Source organism: Leuresthes tenuis, unplaced genomic scaffold, assembly GCF_036924035.1.
Source record: "Leuresthes tenuis unplaced genomic scaffold, fLeuTen1.0.hap1 SCAF_19, whole genome shotgun sequence".
Taxonomy (NCBI): Eukaryota; Metazoa; Chordata; class Actinopteri; order Atheriniformes; family Atherinopsidae; genus Leuresthes; species Leuresthes tenuis.
Genome location: NW_027325373.1, coordinates 33,271,718 through 33,290,060, shown reverse-complemented (window position 1 = coordinate 33,290,060; position 18,343 = coordinate 33,271,718). Strand labels below are relative to the sequence as shown.

The following is an 18,343-nucleotide window of genomic DNA, read 5'->3' as shown; positions in this document are numbered from 1 at the left end:
ACCCCTCGAAAAAAGTTTGGGATAGTGCCTGATAACATCAGAAAATGCAGTACACACAGCAGAAGACTAGTATTCATCATATGATCCATGAACATCTCATAACTGGGCTTCTTACATATACGTAAAGATTCTTATCATAAAGAGTCTTGTAACGTGCACACACTTACTTTGACAGCTCCTCCAGTTTTGACTTTGCAAACTCCAAACTCTTACGCTCCACGTGCTCATGAGGCGTGTGCGCCAGCAGCTCGTGGAGAGTGATGATATATCGTGGAATCTAAAATAAAGTAACAAAGGTAAAACATATATGATGAAATAAAGAGTGTTAAATTTAACTGAACTTTAGACTGCAATAACTTGAGCTATTGCAGCAAAAGTAATCTGAGCTGCTTTACTAAATAACATGTTAATTAAGTTTATTAGAATTATAAGGCTATAATAATAATAGGGGGTTACACTACCTTTAGGTCACTTCTGCTGCACTAAACTCAAGGTGCTATTGTTCTTATTATTAAGGATGGGAATTGTTACGATTGTTATCTAGCAATTCTGATCAGTCCTCTTATAGATTCTTATAGATTCAGTTATATATAGTACAACTGGCTTTGGTTACAGTAACACTTTAATTTCAAGTATGCACCATTGCATGCAACATTTTATCTATTTCCGCCTCTGTTATTTTACTCTTCCTTGCCTCGATGAATGGCGTAGCTACAGGTATGTAGGAGCCTGCCTCTGATCCTGACTCACTCTTGCAGTCCTCGTCAACTAAATGTTAATATCAGATAGAAATTATTCATACAGTATGTCACTAACATTGTTACAATCAGTGACCACCACCCCTCCAAATGTGTCGGACGTTAGCAGAACTTATAAACGGGATCGTGGATTAACGATTCCGTGGAATTCCACGAAATCGAACTACTGGGAGCCGGTTCTCTTTAAAAAACGGTTCTCGATTCCCATTCGTAATTATTATTGTATCTAAACCACTCAAAAAACTACCTAAAAGACATAATTGGGCTCCACATCATTGGCAGATTACAAAAATGTAAGTAAAAAAAGGAATCGGGGCAATTAAAGTCTCCAGAAAATGCAATTTGATGTTTAAAAGTGTCAGCAAGTCATCATTTGGCAGAACAATGACAAAATTCTTAACTGTATTTTAGAGTTGGTAACAGTCCGGAAAATTATGATCATTTAGGCATAGCAGTTAGAGAGTGGTGGGCAGATCTTGATCAGGCCACTGCAGCTGACCAATCAGACGGGGCTTTTTGGGCGGGGCAGCTTCCCTAGCTCCTGTTGTTCCAGGAAACACACATATTCACAAAGAAATCACCTTCTGGTAGCAGTTTTATGGGAACTTTAATAAAGGAGTGTTTAAAACAGCTCTGCTCATGTACAAGTCTCTTCATGGTCTCGCGCCAAAGTACATCGCTGACATGTTAGAGCCATATGAACTAACTCGGACTCTGAGAACCTCAGGGAGGGGTCTCCTGCTGGTGCCCAGAGTCAGGACTAAACAAAGTGAGGCTGCGTTTCAGTTTTATGCTCCTAAAATCTGGAACAGTCTTCCAGAAGATGCGAGGTAGGCCTCAACTCTGACAATGTTTAAATCCAGGCTGAAAACAGTTCTATTTAGCTGTGCATATGACAACTGAAAATATTTTATCTGCACTCATTGCTTTTAATTTAATTAATTCATTTAATTAAATGTTTTATGGAATGATTTTATTTGCCTTCTTGTGATTTTATGTAGCTGTAAAGCACTTTGAATTGCGTTGTGTACAAATTGTGCTTTACAAATAAACTTGCCTTGCCATTAATGATATGGAGTTTATCTAAAACTTAGTTATCTAAACCAACTATAGGATTTGATTCTCATGTATTTTTTAGTGACAAATCTAGACAAATAAAGTTACATTATATTGTTCAACAGGTTTAGTTGAGATGTTAAAATTGTGAGGAGGACAACACGTACTACTTTTGGATAAAAACTTTTATTATTTTTGTCATTGATTTTATATTTAATTGTGTTTCTTATAGAAGATCTTCCAAAATGTTAAAAAGCTTAGATATAATCAAAAGTTTTCTGTAAAAATTTTTAAAAAGCTCACTTTCCCCTTATTGGTCAGCTCCAGTGATCTGATCAAGCCAACAATCTGCTTCAGTTCTGCCAACATACACCTCATAGTTCGTCATAGTTCGTTAGACCCAAATGCACGAACATTTCATTCTTTTTGAGCCACATGAAAACGCGTATATATATATTTTACATAAAATCTGAGAATTACCGCGTAAAAACATTTTAACGTCAAAACTGATTTGAGGGACTTTTAGGGACTAACTTTTTGAAAGGTTTTCAGTGTTTGATGTAAAAAGAGTGCAGCACCTGGAACATGGGGTAGGTGAGGAACGTTTCCAACATGCGCCCCTCACAGGCAGCGTTGGACTCATATTGTTTCAGCAGCTTGTCGAAGTCTCGGTTCTGCTTACAGTTTGCCAACACCTGGAGGCTGTATTGGTGGTTCCGCACAAACTCCTGGTAAATGTTCAGCATGGGCAGAAGGATGTCAAACAGGTCCGCTGTGAGAGAAAAACAAAACACAAGTCATTAATACTAACATTGAAGTAAAAATGTCTCAGAGTTATGGACAATAACACAATCAGTGGTCTTCTATTTATTTTTACACTAAACTTCCAGACCGATTTAGTTTTAGTTAGCTTTTGATTTCATTTTAATTGAAAGTCAAGCTAAACTTAAACATTTTTAGAGTTGGGATGGACACTGAATCATAGTGACACAAACAACCAGAGCAGTTCCTGGTTCAAACCATGTCTACTATATTCACTGCATCTATCAAATATGGGATGAACATACAAGAAATATACATAAATTCACAAATATGCTGACAGCAGTTAGGATGGGAATATGCTTGCTTTTTAATCACACGTTCACGTAAGCAACTTGTTTCGTTTTGGGCCTAATTGTCAACACACTTGTCTGTGTACTACATCTGTTACTAGAGGAATCCATTAGGGGGCACACAGGATGACTCAGGCTCGAAAAACCTGCCATTGGCACGGACCCAACTCCGTTTTGCCAACGTTTATCGGCACAAGACACGTCCCAAAAATGTGGTTAATTGTAGACTTTCTCTACAAGCTACAGAATACAGAATTCTCTACAGAATAGGGGTGAGCATTTTAAGTGATTTTTTTTAGGTAAACTAATCAAACCACTTAAAGTCAAATAATGTGAGCTTAACGATGACTTGTCACCAAAGCAGTTATTTGTTCCTGTCGTTTGCTGTCACATGAGCGTTTAGGTACAACAAAACCAGTTATTTTTCGTTGTCTTTCCATCTAGTCTTTTTGTTCCCAAAGTGCAACGTTTTTGCGATGGTTAAAGGAGCAATGTAGAAGTTCCGTTGTTTGTCAGATTCTGTCATTTCCGAGTGCGTTTGAACAGTATTCGCTAGATTCTGTCATTTCTGATTGTGCATTGAACACAACACTCCAGGCTTTGGAGAAACTAAGGTGGCCTGAGGCTGCATGCACTACACACTACCCAACACGTCCATCACTCAAATGTGTCATGATGTCTTCTCCATCGAGTGAAACCACCTTCTCAAGTTCTGAGGTAACTTTTAGAGATATAAATTAAAAATAGATGTTACATTTGGTTAGATATTCTGTGAAAAATTAACTTGCAGGAATGTCACTGTTAGTTGTTCTGCATTCTATTAGTGTTTTGTGGACCCCAGGTAGCTAACTGCGTGGTAATAAAAGCTAATATTAGCTACGTAAGGCTAAAGGCTGTTTGTATTTAGTCTGATTGAGGGATAGCATTAGCAGGCAACATGTTGTGTCTGGTTGACATTACCTTCAAAGCCTCTTAGTATGACGTTACACTTTGAAATCAGCTGATCTCCGTAACATGACTGTCCAGCTAACAAAGCTACTTAGTAGTTTAGGTGCATAAACTCACATGAATCAACTGTTTTCAACGGGGACACGGAGAAAACGTTTGTTTAATCAGATAGGCTGATCGTCTGCAAAGTAGCGGCAAATCGAGCTTGCACCACCCTTTGTCCCTTCTAGGCCCCTGTAATCAATATGGCGACACAACTGTTGTCCTTTCTGGTAAGTCTTTATATATGTAAAAAAAAAAAGGCAAAAAGTAATAAAAACATAATGACTCATTTCATAGGGTGACAATATAGCACTAACTACATAGTTATATGTATTATATTCCATTTCTGTTAATAAATCACCATAATTATTACACACTGCTCCTTTAAGTGACTGAGTCATCATTGTGCTGGTAGAACCGTGGTAAGCTAGCTTAATCCGACAGAAACAGTGGCGTAAACATTAGTTCCAGCAAAAGCAAAAGCAACAGACCCAGAGTTCAATGCAGCAAGACATTTCCCAACTGAATGAGAAGTGAGACTGTTCACGCCTGAAATGCATACTGTCACGATTTATTCTTTGATTCATGTCTCGTCTCGTCATTTCAACGTCATTTCCTGTTTTATTTTGAAATGTTAGCTTCCCTCTCGTTTCAGGTACATTGCCCTTCCTTCTGTGTCAAGCGTCCACCTGTTCCTCATGGTTCCTAATGTGCTCAAATAGGAGCTGCATATGCACACTGGCACAATACCCTTGTCTTGTGCCAGTGTGCTGCCTCTTGTCATGAGCCTCACTCTCGCATCTTGTCCACAGAAATCCACAGCCACAGATTCCTTGAGATTCATTTATTCTTTAGCTCCAGTTTACCACGGTAAGTCTGTTTTGTTCCTCCGTTAAGGAGCGTCTTTTGTTCTTGTTAACTGTTTTATAGACACCTCCATTAGAGGAGCGTTGCGTTCGGTTTTGATTAATGTTTCATAGTGCCTCCACTAGTGGAGCGATTTTGTGTTTTATTTTAGAAATCTTTGCGCCGCCGTTAAAGGTGAGCTCATAGTTCATAGTTAATGGTTTAAGTTTCATAGTGCCTCTGTTTTCAAGAGTGAGCTTCTTTTGTTTAAGTCCGTCTCGTTAGGAGAGCGTGAAAGTTTATTTGTGATCTTTAATAGCCCTTTCGGTTTTCCTCCGAGAGTGGAGAGAGTTTTTGTTTTTGATCATTTTCATAACTGCACCCTCCTCAGCCATGGTTATTGAGGAGAGTGCTTCAGGAGTTTCACAGCCCTTTTGCTTTGCTCTGTCTGGAGATCCTCCACCTTGTTGATTATCAATAAACACTTTTTGACCCTGCATTTGTGTCCTGTGGCCCTGACACATACACGGGAACCCGTCCTTATGGTAAGGCACACAGGAATTAATGGTTCACAATATGATAACTGCATTAAGAGGACTCACCCAGGACCAGAGTCGGCCAGTTGGCGATCCGAGCATTCAGCCCTTGGTGGAAGATCTCATGCAGAAACATGATGGTCTCACTGGAGACAAAGAAAAGGTTTTAGTTTATTCTAAATTAGTTTAGTAAAACGAAGTGGGTTGTCACAATATTCAAAATGTGGAAAACATAATTCAACATTTAGACTGAAATGATCTGCAGTCACAATAAACCGTATATAAGCAGCGGGCCATCAAACTCATAGCTGTGACATAAACAAAAGGTTAACTCTGAAAAATCAGGATTAGTTCAGGCAGAAGGGTTAAAATACTACATTACCCATGAGTTCCCCAAACTGGATTTCTCTAAGAGGTGCAGCTAGGAATTCAACATGCTTTGTTGGTGTAATCATTGACAAAGCATAGCACTCCATATTTTAAAAGGTTCTCAGTGTTCTAAACTTGCAACAGATTTTTAAGTGGATTTAAGAGTTTTTGGATGTAGAGTCATCTGAAGAACTGTTTTCTAAGTCCGTCTCTGGCTGGATTTCTCACTGTTACAGCCCGGTCCTGCAGTATTTGCATGAGGTCCCACAGAACCTGCAGGCTCCCCTTCAATTTTACTGCAACTTTTGTTGCATCAAACTAACATTTGCAGAATAAAGTCTACTGACTTAGCATGAAGCTAAAATTAAAAAGTGACACAAATTTAGTTAGGCCCTGTGATGGACTGGCGACCTGTCCAGGGTGCACCCCGCCTCTCGCCCGATGACTGCTGGGATAGGCTCCAGCTCCCCACGCGACTATTAAGACGGATTACGTGGGTATAGAAAATGGATGGATAGAAGTTAAGTTAGCTTTGTAAAACACATGTAAGTAACAATAATAAAGAAGGAGTAAAAGTAAGAAAAAGGGCAACTTGGCAGTAAAATGTACATAATACATGAATTCCTGAACACACATCAACACAGGAAAAAAACTAATAAAGTTTCAAATGTACTCCAGGGAGTGGTAGTATGGTAGTATACACACAAACTGTTTATTGGTAAAAGAGGAGAACAGAGTGTGTAACTGAAAGAGTGGAAAAAACCCTCTAACATTTCTTCCAAGTAGCCTCACATTTGTTTTGAAAAGCCCAGCATTAATATTTGTCTTATCTTTACTGGTTAATTCCAAGTTAATATTTAAAACTCGACTGTGTGCAGTGTGTCCTTAAAACATTCGAGGAAACTGGACAAGTGTCAGGACTAAAAAACAATCTAAGGCAGATGAACAGTATCTGAAAGTGATGTCCTTAAGAAAGAGGAAAAAATCCAGCAAAGACCTGACACAGGACCTGAGAGATGCATCTGGACCTTCAGCTGATCCATCTACTGTTGGCCCAAGCCTCATCAGAAATGGTCTCCATGGAAGGGTGGCTGTCAAGAAGCCATTCTTAAGGAAGGGAAACTGGGAGAAAAGGCTGAGCTATGTCAAATGACACAAGAAGTGGACTGAAAATCAGTGGCAACAGGTCTTATGGAGGGATGAATCCTCCCCAGAGCCCGGACCTCAACATTATTCAAGCAGCGTGGGATCATCTGACAGAGAACAGAACAAAAGGCAGCCAACATCCAAAGAAGAGCTTTGGGATGTCCTTCAAGAAGCCTGGAGAACTATTTCTGAAGACTACTTAAAGAAATGACTGAAAGCTTGTCTAAGAGGGTTCAGGCTGTGTTGAAGAATAAAGGAGCTCAGAACAAATATTCACTTTAGAGCCTCTTAGAACTGAACAAACTGAACTCTGTTTTTTCCTTATATACTGTTGAAAAAAATGATTTGAATTAATTACATTCAAAAGTGCTTCGGCAGTACGTTATAACAAGTTATTACGACCACTTATGGTCCAAATGTGGAAAAATCATAGGTCATTGAAACCTGTTTCTGTGTTTGTATGTCGCAGACATGTGTATATTGCTTTTATTTTAAAACAAATCAAATATGTTGTAGTTTTCTTTCCCCAAAAACTAAATATATTAGGTAGTTCCGCATTCTCCTCTATACGTAGGTTATTGTCTTACTTCCTGTTTTCAAGTGACCAGCAGCAAGTCTTATGAACTGAATCCGTCCTCTGAAACCAAATTCCTGTGGGTGTTACTTTGAGTTAAAAGCTTGTTGGTCAGCCTCAAAAAGAATCTGAGGACTCAGCAAATGAAAATGAGTTAAACATGAACTCTAAAATCTTGTCTCACTCCTACTTTTCCGCACTAATCCGTGAAGTCTCGCCAGAGGCTCTTAAATGGGTCATCAGCAGTGAGATAGCAAACGCGACTAAAAGAGTGGGATTAAAATGCAAAGATACGAGCCCAACAGGCTCACACCCAGACTTTTAGCTCTTGTAATAAAACACTGCTGGGGGAAATAATAGGATGACTTCACCTGTTGAGGAAGACGCTGCTGACGTCGTCGTGACTGATGGGAGGCTTCTTGGAGCTGGCGGCCATGCGCAGCGGCCTGAGGAAGAAGTTCACCAGGATGGAGAGCTGGTGGACGTACTCCGTCTCTGCCTCCACCATGTTGAACACAATCTGGTTCCTCTTCCTCATGCTCTCGGCGTGAGGGGAGCAGATGTAGTCCTGGACGATGATCTTCCATTTCCTCCGGCACAGCCAGCCACGCATGAAACTTTGCACCTGCGTGGTCACAACACACTTCGTGTCTCCCTTTATTCTCCTTACATTGTTTCTTCACACATAAATAAGTGATCACAACAATGTACCTTTTTGATCTTTTTGATATCTGGGTCTTCCTCCTCTTGGTTGTTCTGGAGAGGCAGCATCCTCTCCTTGGCCTTGTTCAACACTACAATCTGCCACAACAACTCTCCATGAGAACAACACTGGCACAGAAGGTGAAATATTCATAAAACCACTTCAAAGCTTCAGAAAAACAAATATGTTGTGCTTTAAATCAGGAGGAGCGTGTCCTCGTCATGCCAGAAGCATTTGCATGTTTTGATCTGGATGAGCGTCTGAGGGTGCTTAAGTATGCATGTGCACACAGATGTGGATGCGCTCATGCATACCTCGGCTTTGAGCCTCTCGATCTCAGTGTCCTGGTCTTCCAGCTGAGTGCGAAGCTGATTGGCTGCAACCTTTTCGGTCTCCAGGATCTGGACCAGGTGGATGTACTTCTGCATCAGGATCTCGCGCTCGATGATGATGTCTGAGTAGCTAACAGGGGGCACGAGGAAGAGCACAGGCCGATATGTAACTACAACACACTCTCCAAAACTTTCCACGTTCTTTTCATGCTGGTCTCTCGTATGTAAACAGAATTTCTGCCTTCAAAAGTACTTTATTTGACTTAACAAAGATGTCCGTTTGAAACAAATCATTAAGTTAAAAATTAAGTAAAAAATCTGCTTAAATCTTCAGTTCGAGACCATATTTGTTTTACAGCTTTCTGTTCTGGTACTTTTGTGTTTAAAGACCAATATAATTCAGGAGGATTTTATATTTATACGTAAACCTCCTGTAATTTTTGTTTAGAGTCATATACATCGATACAGTGTGCAAGAGATGTATCTGAAAAACATGGGTTCAATGTTTATACTTTTTCTTCTGTTCTCTTGAAAATTAAACAATTATTCATCTTTTCTGGTAAAGCACCTTTTGTCAAACCTTTAGGGTTGACTTTAACCTAATTTTAAACAGAAAATTAGGTTTTCTTTATCAAATTTAAGATTGAACACATTCTTTTGGGTCTCTTTGCTGAAGAACAGCATTTCAGAAGCGATGTTTTGAAGCTCTTGTTGTCATTCGCTAAATTGAGTACAAATGCTGCTAAGTGAGAATGCTTCAGAAATATAAATAGTCTATTTTTTTATCAAATTACAAAATGCAAAGTGTGGAAAACAAAAGAAACTAATTCAAATCAATATTTGGTGTTTCTACCCTTTGCCTTCAAACCAGTATCAATTCTTCGAGGTACATTTACACAAAATCAAGGTGCTAATGATCATCAGTTTCACATAGAGGTTGAAACAGTTATTAAGTGTGTAGGAGGCTTAAAACTGGGTGAGGAACAGCCAAAGTCTGCCACCAAGGTGAGGTTGTGGAAAATAGCTTTATCAGCATGGTCTCTCCCAGGGAAAGATTTCAAATCTCTTTTGAAGAAGCACAAAGAAACGTTAAGGGTTGCAGTGGTCAGTCAAGTAAATTTATTTCCCTTTTATATGTCCAGTAGCATCACCGGCTCAGATTCGGGCACGACCATCTGCTGTCCGGAAAAGTCTGGCCAGAAATAGTCTTCGTTGGAAACCTCCGAAATGAAAACAAGCGACTCAACTATGGACGAAAACACAGGCAGCAGAAAAATGGCAGCAGCTGCTCTGGACTGATGAGTCAAAATCTGAAATATTTGGCTGCAGCAGAAGACAGCTTGTTCCCAAAAGGCTGGACAGAGGTATCTTCAGGCAGCAGTGAAGCGCAGTGGAGGTTCCTCGCAAGTTTGGGGCTGGAGATTCATGGTGAGAAATACAGGCAGACGCTTATCCATCATGCAGTAACCATCAGCGAGGCGTATGATTGGCCTCAAACTTATTCTGCAGCAGCAACGACCCCAAACATACAGCTAAAGTCATTAAGAACTATCTCCAACGTAAAGAAGAACAAGAAATCCTAGAAGTGATTGTTTGGCCCCCACAGAGCCCTGATCTCGACATCATCGAGTCTCGAACCTTAACCCATGAAGGGACAGAAAGATTTGAACAACCTATCAGCCAAGTTCCTTCAAAAACTGTGGACCTCGAAGTATTTATGCTGTTTTGGAGACGAATGGTTTGATTTCTCTTGTGTTCATTCACTGAATTTAATTAATTAATGAAAATAAACTATTGATACAGTCAAATAGCACACAGCTAAAGCCTTATGCCAAGTTTCAATTATTTGGTTTAACCGACTATCTTTTACAGCCATGTTTGTTTATGTCATTCCTACTTCATTTTTCTTTGTAATTGTTTATTTTTCCCTCTTCTCTTGTTGCGGTCATTTACATTTCACCCCAATCATGAATTTGTACCTGTATCCATCCTGAATTACTGTTGTGCTTCTCTTTTGTATAAATAAAAGTTTAGGCCGACAATTTAGAGCTTTGCATTACAATTCCTGTTTGTTACAAACTGGACAGACAGTATTTGCACGTACAGTAACAAATTAAATATTATATATCATATTTTCTACTCATTTCCATTTTAAAAACAGGAGACACAACTGCAGAGAAGAAGAGCTGAGAGAAATGGAGGTCGAGTGGCGAGAGCAAGTCTGTGATGTAATCAGTGTGGCAATACAGCACCAGTGTGACCTAAATGTGAACCGCTGCAAGCATTAAGCGCACGCACGCTCGCTCAGAAGTGGTAGTCGTGTCAAATGTGCATCACCAGTACAGAACGCTTTGATTCTAGTTCTTTAAAGTATCCAAACTGGATGTTATAGAGACTTAAAAGATTCCAAGAAATTTACAGTGTTACAGAGAATCACGATGATGGTGGGGAGGGAAGAATTCAGGACCCTCACAAGAGGTCACGAATGGATTAATGGGAAAGGAAATATTAATTTGTTGGTCTCTATGTTCTTTTGGAGGGGGGATCCACTGGTTTAATCTTTTGGTATGCATTATAAAACACTCTTTTTACACCAAAAACACAGCATATGTGGGCCTTTATAACTGGGGCTGACTCCTGTCCAGTTGTCAGTGGTAGTAGAACCACAGACAGTCCTCCAGATTGATCAGACTTTGGATAAGACAGTAATTTGCTTTCTGTGGAAGCTGATAACAGGAAACAAACCACTAATCTGGTGATTGAGAGAAGAGGCTGATCAAGCTAAAGCCGAGAATCTTTTGGAGCCTTAATAAATGACAAATATCACGTGTGACGTGACATGAAAAGCTTAAAGTGCATCAAAATGTCTTAAAAAAAGTGGTATTTTGTGTTTTAAAAGTTGTAATTCTGAAACTTCAGCTGCTCCTCTCTAAATGATGACTTTAAGAGAGTCAAATAAAGCATTTAAAAACAAAAAGTTAAACTTTAAAATCCCCCGATTTTATCTGCTTATTTCATGTCTGTGAGTGAATGGTTCGAGTGACATGGGAATACAGAGGTATCTATCAAGCACTGTCAGTGTTTTGGTGTGGTTCAGGATTTTATCATTAAACTGTTTTTTCCTTTCTGTTTTGGGGGCTTTTGAGACCTTTTTATGTTGTAACTAACATTCTCTGAGCATTATGTTGAGTTTTACCTTCTCTCTTCATTCATGTGGTTTCGGAACACAGATTAAGTGTTTACTTCATCATTATTTTCCATCGTACACTCAACATTCGTCTCGGCTAGTAATTTTCTTCATTACACTCTTTTGGATTTTGTTATTCGTCAGAAATCTTTAATCTGCACTTTTTTTTCACTATTGTAAAGCCTCCCAAACACAAAACAACTTCAAAAATATCTTTAAAACACTAAAGTCTGACACCCTCTCACATCTAAAGACAATGTTTCTGAGTTTTAAGTCACAGACTAAAGATTTTGGAAGTGTCACTATTTGTGAGACCACAACTAGATTATTTCCCATCATGCCGCTGATGCAATTTCATAACAACAATTAAGTCAACCGATAAGCAGCTTTTAGCCAGAAACTAAAGAAAAAAATGGCACAGTATGTCGTTTGCCAGAGCAATTTCAGCCTGTCTCTTGAAAATGTCTTGGCTTGTTTTTACACCGCCATTTTGTACTTTCATGTGTCATTTTTACGCTACGTATTTTGTGGAAATAATGTCCTGACATGTACTTTTGCTCTAACCCTAACCATTTCACAGTATGTACAGTCATTTTAATGGTATGTGGTGTAAACGGGGAGACCCTCCACCATACTGTACTCTAACCATTTCACATTTAAACAGCTTAAAATGACACACAAATAGCTTAAAATGTGTATAAATGACACGTGATAAGTATTTATACACATCGCCATGAAAACACACCGTTCTTTTATGGTTTAATTTAAATACTCATAATGAAATCCACTGTCATCGCTCATCTTCTCAAATATAGAGAAAAAGAAGCATTAAGTAGCAACTGTATTAAATACTATGTGTAAAAGTACTAGTTCTAGTGGTCAAATCTGGCTTGTAAAAGATGTATTAACAGCATTATTGTTTAGCTGATAACTTTACATCTTGTGTAAATACACTGTAGCCATCAGATAAATATAAAAGAGCAGGATGAACGGAAGAGAGAAACAATCTCACCTTCTAAACGTAACATAAATGGAAATAAAATAAAGTATCTAATTTGACTTTCTTAAAGAACACTGCAAACAAAACATTCCTGAGATCTTTGTACCTGGCCTGCTGGATGCAATCCACCCACTCGTTGCAGTCCGACTCTTCTTCTGTCCGCAGCTCCAAAGGTTTCTGTCCATCATGGCCAAAAACAACCAGGAAGTAGTGCTGTATTTACAGAAAACAGACAAAATAGTAACAACCCTTTCTAAAAAAAAAAAAAGACTCCCTGCTTAATAGATGTTGACATAAGGTCGGAATATTCTTTTAACAATCTCCAAGTGGAACGCAAGTGTCATTGATCTATTACTTTAGGTGGTTATACTTAAGTTATCGTTAATTAAACGTTTCTGGATCTAATTGATGCCAATTTAAGCAGGCTGTTCAAGTTTTTCTGTTTGTGGGTGTAAAACTCAACTGTAGCCAGTTCTGTTTAAGAAACCTGCCTCTAGATATTTTGTATAACTTGAATTAATCACAAGCTCTCACTACCATCTTTCGTAGAAACAAATTCCAGACATCTTTAAAGCAAAGAAGTTGTTATATATTCAAAAATGTCATATAAATGCAGGATTTTAATAATATCTTTGGATTTTGTACAATATTCTCCCTCTTTTTGACATTTCATAACATAAGTAATTGAAGATATTTATAAGAAACTTGAAAAAAACAAACTGTTAATTGTAGCTACTAGACCCCAAAGTTTATTCATACTTTCATATCCAGCCTCCTTCATGTCATGTCTCCAAGCTGAGCTAAGGAGAATTAAAATAGCACAGAAAATAACAAAAAACAGACACAGATGGCTTTTGTGAAGACAGTAACATTGTGAGATCAAACTTATTAATTTCAAAGGGAGTATAAACTAAATAACAATAAGGGGTTTGTAATTCCCTGCATATACCTTGTTTTACACATTTATATCCAATGTAAAACAGTACAAACTGGAATCTGCATTCAAATTATAATTGTCCACCTGAAGGAAAAATAGCAGCATGCCTCGTTATCACAGATTTTTACCAATCTGATTAATCAAAGCGTAGGATTCATTAGCTGTCCAACTTGGGCTGCATTAAGCCATCATTAAGCCATCATTAAGCCCCGCCCGCTGTAATAAACAGTGATGGCTACAGAAAGGCTGAATTATTTAAATTGATACCGAATAAAATCGAAAAACAGAATTGCAACTTTCAAAATTGGAATTAAATCGATTCAGGACATCAGTAGCAATACCCAGATCTATTGCTAAATGTTCAGGAAGAAGACAGACTTTTGAGTATTGATCATGTTTAGCCAATACAAGTGAAACATCATGAGCTCTGATGATAATTCCTCTCCTGAGGAAAACACCTGGATTTCTAAGCTACAAAATGTTCCGTTTGTCAGCTGTTTGGTGCTGAGGAGCCAGTGTACATCCCAGTTGATGTTACACACTCTATTACGAAAGAAGAAGCATCAATCTGAGGGTTAACTGAAATTGCCTATCTTAGGCCCTTGTAATCAAATTTATACTAAACTGTAACTCATGAAGACACAGATGTTTGTTCACAAAACTTGCAAAAATTGGTCAATAAAAGATTAAAACTAACATATAAAGCTTGGGATACATCAACCTACTAGGCCCAGTAATTAACTAAATTACTAAATACTCTACAAACTACACATGTTCACACACTTTTGTACCAAAATAAACAATCAGCAGCATGTGCAGTTTATTAGCAAGTCTATTTGTGCTGAAATGTAGCCTCAAGGGGAAACTACTGGAGCTAAATTAGTTTTGTGAAATATAATTATCTCCTATGGTAAGGCAGCTGGTCAGTCACAAATATTATAAAACTGAGAACAATTGACAGTAACTGGATCTAATGCAGCTTTCTGCATTTCTATCATTGTTTTATACTTTAACACAACAAAACCAGCTGTGACTGCTCTTGTATTAAAGAAAGAGGCATCATTGATTTTAATCAGCATGCTGTATTTTCCATTTTCAATCTACTGTAATCCTGTTCAGGGGCACATTGACATTTTTAATCAGGGTGCTACATAATTTAGAAAGTACTTGTATACATACTGTAAATCTTCTGAAGATGCAGACTTTTGATTTTCATGTGTTTATGCATGAATGCATGCCAGCTGTCTTTTCATCGTAAAAAAAAAATGCATGAACTAGAACAAATCCAAAAACAACCTAATAACCACATATCTACGCGTTTCTGTGTCAACTTTGTGACACTGAATCCATAAACCATAAATTTTTTAAACATGCTACAGTTGTGTAAAACTTCCAACACTCAAAGATAAAAGCAAACAAGTTAAATGTTTGTGCACTTAAAAATAAGCTGAAAATTTATATCAGGCTAAGCTATTTAGCCTACAAGCTAACAGGAAAAATTAGTGTTGCCTCAGATCATGGTTTTGCATTTCATCAATTTTTGTGGGCTTTCATATTGTATACATATTGTGTAAGACAAACAAAAAGCAAACACTTTAATTTTGGGGAAATAAAGAATGTTTTTTTTTACTTTTTTTAGGGATGCCATATTGTATTCACACTTGATCTGAGGCTCTTGTATATGTACAGATCAGTGTTTATAACGTCTCTGCGTTCAAACTGTAGGATCAGCCTCTGAAATCATCTCAGTCCATTTCTAATCCAGATAACCAAATATTAAACATATATGTCCACTGTTTAAAAAAAAAAAGACACACCTTAAGCATTTCAATATTAAAACACATCTTTATTATCAGTATAGTGACTCATAAAATCCACTACATATGGCTCCATAAAACTGACATACTGCTGAATGTATTTCGAAGTATTACAATTAGTTTATCTCAGAAAATTAGCCAAAAAAAAAAATTAAATCTAGCCTGGCAACAACGGTCTTCAATGAAAGTAAAATGGGCCATTCCTCATAAGGTGGCGCTACATCCCAGTATACAACATGGCCTGATGCATCTTCACATAAGTCATAGGTAAGTCATAGGTACTATTGGAGTCTAGGTTTACATCAGTTGCCCTTTTCTTATTGCTTTCAAAGTGAAACACACCGTTTAAAAATAGAAACACCCAAAAAAGTATAATAGCCAAACAAAGTTATGCTTGAAACCTATATATTGTAAGGCTACAACAAGCTAGCGCTACAATGCAATACTGTTAAAGTACTTATTTATCTATTTATTTAATTCTATCATCAATCCAAGCACAAGCATATGTTAAGGCTGTTTTGAGTTTTAAAGCAAGGTAGCTTGAAAATAAATCAGAAAACTGTTTCTAGCTAACGGAGCTAATGTTAGCTTAATCGGCTACCAAATTGTAGCTGTCCATCTGAAGAATCTGCAGTGCTAATTCAAAGAATTTTACTTTTCTAAAGATTTTTAAAGAGTCTTGGGCACCAGTGGCCTTTATTAGGACCAATAACCTCTGCACACGGGTACCCCCTGAACCAGTTGAAGTACCTGCCACCTAGCAACTTCTAAAATCTTAAAACTTCATATCACACAAAGTCCACACAACAAGATGAAAGCTCCTTTAAATATTCATCACTGGACAATTTTCATGACATAAGAAAAAATCTGGTTGAGGGTTGAATCACTCCTGCATATAAACACTCAACTGGACTTATATGGACCCAGGTGCTCTGTAAATGCCTCAAAGTTGCATCTTTTTATAAGAACAGTAACATGTATATTAATACTACAGAATTCCCAATAAAGCTGCTCTCATTCTCACATTTTTGTGTTTCTTTTGTCGGAAACTGGGACTGAAAATCAGCCCATTAACTGTCATTATGTGACAACTGGTGGTCACTTAAAGCATTTCCAGACTGTCGCCCTGCTATACTAAAATCCTGATTTTATAGCCTCATCTGACAAAATCACCATTAAAGGAACTTAAACCCACCGTATGTACAGTGAATTCAGCAAAACTTATGTGTACGATGATCCACCATATCACAATGGAACCTTTAGTGGCTAAACAAAGGAAGTAACTCGATTTCCCTCCCGTGCACGTATACTGGGGCAAAGAAGTTGGCTAAATCACCTAGTCGAACTTTAACTGATGCTCGACTTAACTGTTATACATATATGAATAGAAATTTTGACAGACACAGCAATAGCAGTGATTTCAGAGTGACAGAAATGAGTATACGGTACTCAAAAATTGTTTCAATATTTTGAAAATTTCCAAGCAAAACAAAATATCTAAGGTATCGCACAAATTTATTGTTTTATATGTACACAGGAAAATAAAATCCTCAAAAAGCGGGTAAGACCAGAAAAGGTAAGAATGCCATACCATACATCATCAAAAGCGGGAGAGGTGGTGTTCGGCTGCAAGAAGGTGTGAATGTCCACCCATAATTACTGAAAAATGGGTAAAATCCTCAAAAAAAATATATCAGACGGAAACACTCAAAATACACCTTAAAAGTTAAAAAAAAGGAATTAAAATGTTCTCATTATCAAATTAATAAGCTATAAGCTTTAAATGTAATAATCTAGTCAACATTTGCTGTTTTTGCTTTTAAAATGTGACAATCTTAAGCTTTTCTGTCGTCGTTTATGCCATAAATTTCTTCAGATTTTGGTTTGATGGTGAAGCAAAATAAAATTAATATGAAAAACAACCACCAACGCACCAAGTTGTTTTTTTTTTGCAAACTATATTTGATTTCATTGTGTTAATCTTAAATATAAAAAAGAAAATATAAAAGAAAGACCTTTTTTTCTTCATAAAAATTCAATTACATCACTGGCAGTACCTTTTTGCCCATTTATGTTTTATTCCCATAGAATATAGTTGCTTAGAGGCTGCCCCAGAGAGACAGCAGGCCTGTATAGTAATGATGTAACAATAAGCGGGTGAAAGACACTAGCTAGCGTGTGCGGGCTACAAACCAGAGAGGCTTAAGGGCTTGTTTGTGTGTGTTAGGGGGGAGGGATGGGTTTACATAACCATCAAGGCTTGCACTACTCCTTGCATTGCTAATGTGGCTTCCCCGGCTACGAGCCTGCTTTAAACTGGAGGATAACAATGAGTGAGACAGACAGACAGAGAGGGAGCTTTAAGCTGACTTTGCCTGCAATCAGGATCTCTAGTTCCAGTCATAATAATCAGTTCATCAGTATTTTATGCACAGATTAAGTGTCACAACAAAAAGAAATGACCCACAGGACATGCAGAATTTATTTTAGTCTTCTTAACTATCCTGCATTTAGACTTTGAAGGGATGTCAAGACGTTAAACAGCTACAACAAAAAGCTAATGCAACAATATGTTCATATTATGGTAATATGAATGTCTATTCAGTAACATATAAGTAACATCACAGACACTTTTGCATGGAGTTTCGACCATAAATCTGGTGATAGTTCAGTAAAGTTTCTGTTGATATAAATATGAGTGATATATGTGCTGTAAGGGGACGATAAAATATCTAAATAGGGGACAAGACAGAAAAGCATTAATGATAGTGATCTACAGGCACTACGATTCTGTAGCGCACATCACAGAATGGGCTCACAAATACTTCTGAAAACCACTAACAGGGGACAAAATTCATCACTGCATCCACAAATTACAGGTAAAAGTTTACAATGCAAGAAAAAAAAGGCACCAATAATCCTGAACAATATTATAAAGCTTTTAGAGTAAAATAAGCAACTGTTGGTCATCTGATATCGA

At 37.7% G+C, this 18,343-nt stretch overlaps 2 protein-coding genes across 2 annotated transcripts in view; both read right to left on the bottom strand.

Annotated features, from left to right (window-relative positions):
• The window catches only part of marveld2a (MARVEL domain containing 2a), a 100,041-nt gene that overhangs the window by 6,981 nt on the left and 74,717 nt on the right, over window positions 1-18,343 (bottom strand). The gene's annotated exons all lie outside the window — the stretch shown is intronic.
• The window catches only part of rasgrf2a (Ras protein-specific guanine nucleotide-releasing factor 2a), a 53,663-nt gene that overhangs the window by 24,740 nt on the left and 10,580 nt on the right, over window positions 1-18,343 (bottom strand). The window contains exons 2-8 of the mRNA XM_072372402.1: window positions 12,716-12,822; window positions 8,405-8,552; window positions 8,099-8,188; window positions 7,759-8,012; window positions 5,365-5,444; window positions 2,393-2,586; window positions 168-277 (exon numbers count right to left, since the gene is read on the bottom strand). Of these exons, the coding sequence (XP_072228503.1) occupies window positions 168-277; window positions 2,393-2,586; window positions 5,365-5,444; window positions 7,759-8,012; window positions 8,099-8,188; window positions 8,405-8,552; window positions 12,716-12,822 (983 nt within the window). The remainder of the gene's footprint in view (window positions 1-167; window positions 278-2,392; window positions 2,587-5,364; window positions 5,445-7,758; window positions 8,013-8,098; window positions 8,189-8,404; window positions 8,553-12,715; window positions 12,823-18,343) is intronic.